At 48.2% G+C, this 11,220-nt stretch overlaps 1 protein-coding gene across 1 annotated transcript; it reads left to right on the top strand.

The window, feature by feature from the left end:
- The first annotated feature begins 1,003 nt into the window (after window positions 1-1,003).
- LOC123165349 (lysine-specific histone demethylase 1 homolog 2) lies at window positions 1,004-7,337 on the top strand. Its single transcript, XM_044582976.1, has 2 exons — window positions 1,004-2,627; window positions 6,294-7,337. Exons 1-2 carry the CDS (start codon window positions 1,082-1,084, stop codon window positions 7,025-7,027), a joined length of 2,280 nt encoding a protein of 759 aa, XP_044438911.1. The 5' UTR covers window positions 1,004-1,081; the 3' UTR covers window positions 7,028-7,337.
- The last annotated feature ends 3,883 nt before the right edge of the window (window positions 7,338-11,220 follow it).

Raw genomic sequence — 11,220 nt, forward strand, 5'->3', positions numbered from 1 at the left:
TGTTGAACTACTACGGGACATGGACGAACACATGATTTGCGCCCAGCTAAGTTGTGAGGAATGGAGAAGGGGAGCAGCTTCGAATGGCCATGTCCCGCACAATAAATGCCTCTCTGTGTCCCGCTCCCGCCTGGTGCAGCTAGCCGTTCTCACTACAGGCTGCCATGTGGGCCTTTACTGTGGCGCGCAGACGCGAATACAAGCGCTATACCAGCTGGTGTACGCTGCCCAGGGGAGATTATACGGCAACGTTGTATTGGGCTAGCACGAATCGCGTGGAGACGAATGGTGCAGATAACGACCTCGTGTGGCCGCATGTGCACACGCGATTTATCGTATAACCATACTCTTTAGGGCATGAGCAATGGAGGCATCACCTCGATGCTGCGCCATGCCTTTGTTTAGACATAAAGTATTAAAACTATCATTCACACTTTTCTTCACCCAATGAAGACATGCATAGGTAGATGTCATCCTAGTGAACCCATCTCAATTCTTTTCTTCTCATCTATCTCTCTTCCTTCATTTCCCACCTCCCCCTCTTCCCACTTTTCTCTTGCTTTTATTCTGGAGCGGCTACCTCCCCTGCTGGAGACCGCCTCCTCTCCAAAGCATCACCCGAACCTGAATTGCAGGATCCGAGCTGAGCTGGACCTGCCGAGCAGTACCATGGGGCAGCCCGTTGGCCATGCCCTTATTTGCATTCTTCACGGCTCCGATGACGCTGCCGCTTCCGTGTTCCGTGTTTTTTGGCTTCCCACGTCATGGCTCCATTCTCGTACCACCGAACAGCGGGGCACATGACATTGATGCAATTTTACAGGAAAAGTCAACTTCCTTTTGCGCACCTCACAGAATGAACCACCCTCATCAGGCCGCCGGCCCACGTCATCGTCCTCTTTTGGGTTAAGCCCGCACGCCCGCACGCGCACCTCGGCCCTCTCACTGCGACGGCTGGGCCTGCCTGTCATTCAATCAAACGCATTAAAGTATTTTTTCCCCAGTTCCCACCCACCTTCTCCCCCGAAAGCCCAAACTGGCGCAGCCGAGCAAACCCAAACCCCAACTCCCCTTCCCGGCGATGTCGCCGTCGCCGCCGCCGCCGTCGGGCCGCCCGCGCCGTGCGGCGTCGGCGCGTCCGGGGTCGTACGACGAGTCGCTGGTCGACACCGAACTGCAGGCCTACCTTGGGAACTCCCCGTCGCGGCGCATCCGGCGCCTGCGCCGCCTCTCCCCGGAGGAGCGCCAGCGCGAGACGGAGACAGAGGCGCTCATTGCGCTCTCCCTGGGCTTCCCCATCGATGCCCTCCTCCCCGCCGAGGAGGCCATCCTCGCGGACGCCGATGCTGCCGCCCCCAACGACTACATCGTCGTCCGCAACCACATCCTCGCCTCCTGGCGCGCCGACCCGCGGGTTCCGCTCCCCCGCGCGCGCGTGCTCGAGACCGTTGCCTCGAGCTACGACCACCTAGTCGCCGCCGCGCACGGCTTCCTCACCCGCGAGGGCCACGTCAACTTCGGCGTCTCCGCCGCCTTCCCCGCATCCTCTCCCGCCGACGCGCTCCAGGCCCCAGCCGCTTCCGTCCTCGTCATCGGTGCTGGCCTCGCCGGGCTCGCTGCCGCGCGGCAGCTTCTCCGCTTCGGCCTCCGCGTGCTCGTCCTGGAGGGCCGCGCCCGCCCTGGTGGCCGCGTTTACACCTCCCGCCTAGGCGGGGGCCAGGCCGCCGTCGAGCTCGGTGGGAGCGTCATCACTGGCATCCACGCCAACCCGCTAGGCGTGCTCGCCCGCCAGCTCGGGATTCCTCTCCACAAGGTGCGTGACCGCTGCCCACTGTACCACACTGACGGCCGGACTGTGGGCACCAGGCTAGATAGAAGTATCGATTTGGTGTTCAATACGCTTCTTGACCACGCCACCAGGCTGCGGGAGGCTCTCAAGGAAGCCGCAGAGGGGATCTCGCTGGGGGAAGGGATCGAAAGGCTGAGAAGGTTGTACAATGTGGCCAAAAGCGAGGAAGAGAGGGAGGTTCTGGACTGGCATCTGGCAAACCTTGAGTTCTCCAATGCTGGTTGCTTATCGGAGCTCTCTCTGGCGCACTGGGACCAGGACGACCAGTTTGAGATGGGTGGTGACCATTGCTTCTTGGCTGGAGGGAATTCGAGGCTGGTACACGCCTTATGTGATGGCGTACCAGTGTTGTATGAGAAGACGGTGAAGCGGATTGAGCATGGAGTAGATGGCGTGAGCATCACAGTGGAAGGAGGACAGGTTTTTCAGGCGGACATGGCGCTCTGCACTGTTCCGCTTGGAGTGCTCAAGAGGGGTAGCATTGTGTTTGACCCAGAGTTGCCTGAAAACAAGCTTGGGGCGATTCAGAGGTTGGGGTTTGGTTTGTTGAACAAAGTGGCTATGGTGTTCCCATCTGTATTTTGGGATGAGGAAATTGATACATTTGGGTGTTTGAATAAGGAGTCCAGCAAGCGTGGGGAATTCTTTCTCTTCTACAGCTACCATACTGTCTCTGGTGGCGCAGTACTTGTTGCACTTGTGGCGGGAGAGGCTGCTTTGGAGTTTGAAAAGGTTGATCCTGTTGTTACACTTCATCGAGTACTTGGTATTCTTCGAGGTAATTACCACTAAAATTGACAACCATGGTCACGGTGTCTTCACAAGTTTAGTTAATATATTCAATGAACGTTGGGAGTTAGATCATCTATTTGTAAGAACTAGATGATACCCCCGCGCATTGCTGCGGGAATTCGTAGTAGTAGTAATATATATGATCAACATTTATGTATTGAATAATATTTTAGTTAGAATCATAATCTAGTAGTTGCATGGATTACATAAAGTTTATTATGTTTGCATGAATAACTCAATACTTCAATTGTAAAAACGGTAACATTTAAGAGAATTATGCATTATTTTTGTGATTTGTGCCCTCTTCGGAGATGTGTCATTCCATTTATTACACGATCATCAGTTACAACTGGATGAGCATATGCTTGGAGTTGTTTCATGCTATTATCTACTTTGTTGTTTCACCTATGAACAATCTTAGCAGAGGTATCTGGTGCCTATTATTTCATCGTAAACGCTCTGTTCTCTCTGTATATATACCAACCATAGTATTGAGGCATAAAAACTTACTTCAGGAGGGAGGGAGGGGGGGGGGGGGGATCCAGGAACTCAGAACCGTGGACATAGTGGACTACTTGCAGTTACATATGTCAAGTATATTTGAAATCTGAAAGGTAGCAAGTGTATCTATCTCAAGAAAACATTCTAGGAACAGAAGGGAGCAAGATTCTCCCGTTCTGAAATTAGTGCATAGTGTCAGTGTGCATGCTTACATCAGAAGTAGGATGAAAACGGAGCGGAAACGGACGGAACTGGCTTCTACCACATTTGTTTTCATATTTTTTGCAGAAGCGGAAACGAATACAGAAACCCCAGAAATGAATACGAAAACAGATACTACCAGAAACAGACACGGAGCGAATACAAAGCGGACATGGAAAAAGAAGTGGGCGTTGACCAGAACATAAAACCCTTGAGTCATAGAGAAATAATAATAAAAAAACAAATTTAATGAAATATTACCATAGCTACAAAATAATATGATTATGTTAGCAACTTAGCGTAATATTGTAGTACTACTGGACAATTTGGGCCTGAAATCATCTATTCTGCTCAGTGTGTCATTGGTAGGAGCTAGGGCCCTACCGGGTCTTGGCCGGGATTGTACGGGAAGGAGGGAGGCTGGCGACGGCGTGGGTGCGGCGGCCGACGCGAGGGCGCTGTCACGCATGGGAGAGGAGGCGGCCGCGATGAGGAAGAACGCGGGTTAGGGTTCCGGCTCCTCTGGGAGCCGGGCAATAGAATATGTCTTATTGCTTAATTCCAAAATGGTGTCTTACAACTGTTTATATAATCTTGATGGTAATTAAAATAAGATAACTTGGGCTAAGCCCCTAACTAGACGCGCCCATTGGGCCTCCTCCGGCTATAAGTGACGCCGGTCATAACAGTCATCATGTGTTGTTTGGTGGTTGGGCTACAAAGCTGCCATAGGCCTATACAAAAAGCGGAAATTCCATATTCACGGAAACGGAAAGTTCCCTTTCCACGCCTGTTCCACCGGAAAACACCGTTCCGTTTTTGTTTCCATTTCCGCATAAAAAATTCCATTTCCATTTTCGTTTTGCAAATTTCCATTTCCGTTTCCATTTTCATATTTCTTCTCCATTTCCATTTTTCCTCCGGAAAAGCGGAAAGTTTCCACTCCATTTTCATCCCTAATCAGAAGTGATTCAGTAAAGCTAGCCCGGGACTCCCTGCGGAATCAACCTCCCAGCAGCGCCCGAACTGAGACATTAGGAGAAGATGAAAAATAAATCAGCACCATGGGCAAGGTGCACTGGCAGTCGTGCCAGACCGGGAGAATCATTGAAGGCAAGGGGCTCGACGATCAGAGCAGCCCACTGGCAACAAGACCACATCCTGAGATATCCCGAAAAGTCGTCGGAGACGAGGTGGGCTGGCGGTTTTGCCGGAGCTGAAGAGCCGCCGGAGGCGAGCGGATAGGCGGTCAGCCGAAGGATTGTTCTCAACCGGAGATTGCTTCCCCGCCGCCACATCCCATACGGTGCCGGGGAAAGGATGTTCTGGTGGACAGGGCTCGATCGGTGAGACTTGAAGAGAGGGGCGAGAGAACATCACGTTAGTTGTTTTTATATTGTGAGATGGATCCAGAATAAAGGACCCGAGTGGACCCAGAAAAAAGGACCCGAGTGGACCCAGAAAAAAGGACCCGAGTGGAAGACGATGGGCCTATGGATGATGAATACACATGGTAGTGGTAGAAGCTGGAGAGGCCATACTTTTGTCTTCCACGTACCAATAGGTGAGGCCATCAGTTTGTCTTCCACGCACAGTAGATAAAAGGGCAGCCCGGTGCATGTAGCTCCTGCTTGCGCAGGGTCCGGGGAAGGGTCCAAAAAGAGGGTCCTATTGAAAAAGAAATGATCCAAAATAGAAAGAAGTTTCTTTTTCCACTTTGGGTCTATAGTGCGCAGCCTTTCCCTACATTTCTGCAAGGGGCTGTTTCCAGGACTCGAACCCGTGACCTCATGGTCACAAGGCAACAACTTTACCGCTGCGCCAAGGCTCCCCTTCCTTTCATGCACAATAGATACATGACATAAATCATCCAATCCATGCTGAAGCGGGAATAGCCAGCTAACTCCGGTAATTATTGCCCCGTTTATTGACCTCCACATGCATTCAACGGGCCAAGAGGAATGCGCTTAGTGAGAGGAGGTCAAGGAGGACACGTCGGGGAACTATGATGATTAACCTATGGCGGGTCCCCCCTGTAAGTGGGTAACAAAACGATGTTGTGGCTGGGCTGCTGATGTGGATAGCTTGCATGTCAAGAGAAATTGGGATGAACTCTTTAGGTATTATAGATATGTGGGAAGGCATTTAAAAAACTACATGAAGTGGTTTGCTCATTGCGCTTGTGTTTGGGTAAACACTAATCAAAGTGCAATGAGCAAGAGAGGCAGGATAATGTTGAGTGGAAGCTTTTAAATGATGTTGTATATCTGCTAATCCATATGAAAAATTATGTTTGAAACATATTAATGTTGTATACCTGTTATACACTCTGTATTCCTTGGTGGAATAGGTGGTCATTTAAGATCAGGTTTAAATAGCTAGAACAAGTAGTGCATGTGATTATGTTATAACCATTGTCACCACACTATTCCATTGACATGTCGTTTTGTCTTGATTTGAGTTGTGATTTATATAGTAATAAAATAGCTATTTTGATGTACTATACCTTTTTTTTCTGGACTTATTAGAAGGTGTAGTCGATTGTTTAGAGTATGGATGTCATTTGTTAGTAGCCATTACCTGTTTCTTGTTAGTTTTTTTTCTCCAATCACAGCATCTCCAATGCTCCTAGGTATAAGTGCTTAATTTTTTTTTCACGACACGTGGCAGAGAATATGAGAAAAGTTAAGAATTGCCCCTTAAGCATTTATGCTTATATGGGTGTTTGTGAGCTGTGTGGGAGCATTTAACTACCTATAAGCACATGTGCTTACATTGGTCATTTCTGGGTTAGTTTATCAGATGGATGCTTAATGATATGGTAACAAGAACAGGGGTTATGCAATAGAAGCTTATTAGGGGGACGCATGCAAATTCTTTATATTGGAATATATGATTTGTTTACTTGTTATAATAAGCACTTAAAATGCTATTCATGATTTGTTTGCAGGTATCTATGGCCCAAAAGGCATTACTGTGCCTGACCCCATTCAATCTGCTTGTACAAGATGGGGTAGTGATCCTCTCTGTTGCGGTTCATACTCTCACATCAGAGTTGGGTCTTCTGGAACGGACTATGACATTCTTGCTGAGAGTGTCAGTGAAGACCGGCTCTTCTTCGCTGGAGAAGCGACGAACCGTGCATACCCTGCAACGATGCATGGTGCCTTATTGAGCGGACTAAGAGAAGCTTCCAGAATTCTCCGGGCTTCACAAAGCAGAGTGGATTCCGATCATAAAAAGTATGCTCTGCAGAAAAGCCTTAGACCTCCCGATGGCATCCTTGAAGATCTTTTCACGGAGCCAGATCTTGAATTCAGCAGATTCTCATTCGTGTTCTCCTCCATGACACCCGACGATCCACAGTCTATGGGCTTGCTCAGGATTACACTTGAGAATCCCCATTTGGAAGGGGACCAAAAGGATCAGGAGCCTGCAGCCGAGAAGGAGGCTCACCAGAAAGCTTTCCACTTATATGCCGCCATCTCTCGAGAGCAGGCCAATCAGCTGCAACTGGCAGGCGACGACGATCGAGGTAGGTTAGAGTTGCTATGCAAGGATCTTAGTGTAAAGCTGATGGGGTACGACAGTACATGTGATACAGGCAACTCTCTGATTTTAAGCATCCAAAGCGCTCAGAAAGCCAGGAAGAGGCTGCGGTGCCCGAAGGACTTAAAATTCTGACATCGATTTATGTTACCAGATTGCTTCCCCCCTCCCCCCCTCTTTGTAGAAGAGAAGCATTCTTAGCTAGGTTGAAGAATCTGAGGTTAGATTGTTTTGCAATTTAGTGTTGTACAAATTCAGACATTGGGGCCATCCAAGATCCTGCCGTGTTGCGCTCCTAGTTGTAAATTGCAGCATCTGGGTTCAGTAGATTAGACCTGGGATGCAAGTGCCATGATGAGTGGATCCAGATAGTTTTTTTTAAACGGTATATGCACTGCAGATGGTAATGTTTGCTTTGCCTGTTAATGTGGCTAATAATTTCAGACGGGCATCTGTCACTCTTTTTTTTTTTGACCTGGAACCACTTGGATTCCATTACTCAACTGGCTCAGCGACATCGCTGGCCACCAACGCGCATACATCGTTTGGCACAGCCTCCATCCACAGACGGTGAGGTACCTGGCCATTACTCCCCAATGCAGCAAGTGCATGGGCAACCTTATTACAACCACGAGGAGCAAACACATAGTTTACGATATTAAAACTTACACGAATAAACTGGCGAATGTCTCTGTATAGAATGCCTTCATGAGCTCGATCGTAGCTGGTACTTTGCAGGGCCATCAGTAGGATTTGACAGTCTGATTCAATTACTATGTTGGAGATACCCCATGCAGCCGCAGCCGCCAATGCGTTCAAACACGCTTCCGCTTCAGTTTGTATTGCACTGCTCGCATGCAAGATTTTTCCTATCCCTGCTCCGCGCGCATCCCCAGCGCTATCACGGATAACGAAACCCCAACCCCCACTCCCACTGGTACTATGAAACACCGGCATCTGTCACTCTGACCATGAGCAGCCGCGAGATGATTTCTGTTAGAAAATGTAGGCTACTCCCAGCTCCAGCGTCGAGCCCTCCATACGGAGTAGGACATCGAAACTCGAAAAAAAAAAGATGGTACCCCACGGATTATTGCGGGAATTTGCTGCAATATATTTCATGGAGATTGGAACATCAATATTTGGTTAATAATACGAGAACTTAAACTAAAAATAGATATGATTATTTGTACCTGATTACTAAAATATACTAGTATAGTACTCCCTCCGTTCCTAAATATAAGTCTTTGTAGAGATTTTACTATGAACTACATACGGATGTATGTAGATGCATTTTAAGTGTGGATTCATTCATTTTGCTCCGTATGTAGTCCATTTAGTGGAATCTCTACACAAACTTACATTTAGGAACGGAGGGAGTATTAAATATAAGTAGCATATCGATTTTCTCATGCATGAGTATATATTGAGGTGGGTCTTTTGCCATGAATGAAGCCAAGCAGCCAGATGCCTCAGTCGAGTCCACCGCCTCTACCGGCATTGGAGAAGCCACCTCCGACCCCTCCGCAACATCGACAGGGAAAGGTGCCCACAAAGTCAATGTCACCGCCCTCGCCGTGTCTAACCTTCCTCCCATGTCGTCGGATGTCGCGTAGAAGAGCCACCGTACTATAGGCAAAATGAAGGGCAGCTGGCATAATTCTTTTAGGAGTTTTCTTACTCTATTGGTGTTTAATCAATATAGAGCATATGTTTGTTCAAAAACTAAAAGGATGACTTCCCATTGAAGCACCCTTATTCCTCTCTAGCCAATCTTCCCCAGTGTTGACTCCGATTTCTTGCAAGTGCACATCGTTTAGTTGTATTTGTTTTTGAAGTAAGAGTATCGAACCAACGAAGAGCCTAGGAAACGGTCATTTGCACCCTACAGAGGTTTATCGGCATATGCCTACAATTTATCTTAGATCTCAAGCAAAAGTGGTGCGAAGGTGGAAACATTATAAGTGTGTGTGAAAGCGAGAGCCAAAGTGAGTAAGAATTGTAACCAAGGACAAGAGAGTAATAGAAGTGATGGAAACTACAACATGGTTAAAAGTGTCCCCGGTGAGTATGGATTCACCACTAGAACACACCCCCTTACCATGATGGTAAAGATATGGATCATCCCAGAAATAGTACTTCAAACCGCCGAAGAACTTCTTTCTTCGCTGATGCAGGTAGTAGATATTTTCCGTCAAGGAAGTTAGCATAACTTGCAAACCAAAGCATTTCCTCCTTGACCACACCAAGAATTTCTCCCAGAAAGAATCACTAATGGGAATAGGAGCATCAATACAGTGCTCCCAATTCTCGAAAGGTGATATGCAACAGGGTTATCTTCTGCTTTTTCTATCAATGACTTGCAAATCAAATTCTTGAAGTAATAGAACCCACCGAATCAAGCGAGGCTTTGCATCTTTCTTAGTAAGAAGGTACTTCGAAGTTTGATGATATGTGTAAACAATCACTAGAATAAAGAATATAGGCTCTAGACTTATCACAAGCGAAAAACTAGTAACTCTTTTTCTGTGGTGGCATAATTTTTCTAAGCATTATTAAGAGCACGACAAGCATAATGAATAATATTTAGCTTCCTACCATCGTGTTGTCCAAGAATAGCACATAAGATGTAACCACTATCATCACACACAATTTCATAAGGCTGATCCCGTTTTGGTGGCTAAATGATGGAGCCATGATTATGCTTTTTGTAGCTGTTCAAAAGCTATAATGCGATCCTCCTCAAAATCGAAAGGATCATCCTTCTGCAAAAGGTTAGTTGACAATTTGAGAACTTTCAAAAAATCTTTAATAAGCAATCTATAAAAACCCGCATGACCAAGGAAGCTTCATGTTCCTTTTGTTGGAAATATGCCCTAGAGGCAATAATAAATGGTTATTATTATATTTCTTTGTTCATGGTAATTGTCTATTATTCATGCTATAATTGTGTTATCCGGAAATCGTAATACATGTGTAAATACATAGACCACAACGTGTCCCTAGTAAGCCTCTAGTTGACTAGCTCGTTGATCAACAGATAGTCATGGTTTCCTGACTATGGACATTGGATGTCATTGATAACGGGATCACATCATTGGGAGAATGATGTGATGGACAAGACCCAATCCTAAGCATAGCATAAAAGATCGTGTAGTTTCGTTTGCTAGAGCTTTTCCAATGTCAAGTATCTTTTTCTTAGACCATGAGATCGTGCAACTCCCGGATACCGTAGGAGTGCTTTGGGTGTGCCAAACGTCACAACGTAACTGGGTGACTATAAAGGTGCACTACGGGTATCTCCAAAAGTGTCTGTTGGGTTGGCACGGATCGAGACTGGGATTTGTCACTCCGTATGACGGAGAGGTATCTCTGGGCCCACTCGGTAATGCATCATCATAATGAGCTCAATGTGACTAAGGCGTTAGTCACGGGATCATGCATTGCGGTACGAGTAAAGAGACTTGCCGGTAACGAGATTGAACAAGGTATTGGGACACCGACGATCGAATCTCGGGCAAGTAACATACCGATTGACAAAGGGAATTGTATACGGGATTGATTGAATCCTCGACATCGTGGTTCATCCGATGAGATCATCGTGGAACATGTGGGAGCCAACATGGGTATGCAGATCCCGCTGTTGGTTATTGACCGGAGAGGCGTCTCGGTCATGTCTGCATGTCTCCCGAACCCGTAGGGTCTACACACTTAAGGTTCGGTGACGCTAGGGTTGTAGAGATATGTGTATGTGGAAACCCGAAAGTTGTTTGGAGTCCCGAATGAGATCCCGGACGTCACGAGGAGTTCCGGAATGGTCCGGAGGTGAAGAATTATATATAGGAAGTCAAGTTTCGGCCACCGGGAAAGTTTCGGGGGTTAGCGGTATTGTACCGGGACCACCGGAAGGGTCCCGGGGGTCCACCGGGTGGGGCCACCTATCCCGGAGGGCCTCGTGGGCTGAAGTGGGAAGGGAACCAGCCCCTAGTGGGCTGGGCGCCCCCCCATGGGCCTCCCCCTTGCGCCTAGGGTTGGAAACCCTAGGGTGGGGGGGCGCCCCACTTGCCTTGGGGGGCAAGGCACCCCCTTGGCCGCCGCCCCCCCATCTAGATGGGGCTTGGCCGGCGCCCCCCCTCCCAGGGGGCCTATATAAAGGGGGGGGAGGGAGGGCAGTAGTACAACAGCCTTGGGCGCCTCCCTCCTCCCCTGCTACACCTCTCCCTCTCGCAGAAGCTCGGCGAAGCCCTGCCGAGACCCGCTACATCCACCACCACACCGTCGTGCTGCTGGATCTCCATCAACCTCTCCTTCCCCCTTGCTGGATCAAG

Source organism: Triticum aestivum, chromosome 7D, assembly GCF_018294505.1.
Source record: "Triticum aestivum cultivar Chinese Spring chromosome 7D, IWGSC CS RefSeq v2.1, whole genome shotgun sequence".
Classification (NCBI taxonomy): domain Eukaryota; kingdom Viridiplantae; phylum Streptophyta; class Magnoliopsida; order Poales; family Poaceae; genus Triticum; species Triticum aestivum.

Bases quoted from the DNA above. Each gene is read 5' to 3' on its own strand.
- LOC123165349 (XM_044582976.1), top strand. From the start codon at position 1,082: ATGTCGCCGTCGCCGCCGCCGCCGTCGGGCCGCCCGCGCCGTGCGGCG. The intron at 2,628-6,293 runs GTAATTACCACT...ATTTGTTTGCAG, and splicing joins AGTACTTGGTATTCTTCGAG to GTATCTATGGCCCAAAAGGC.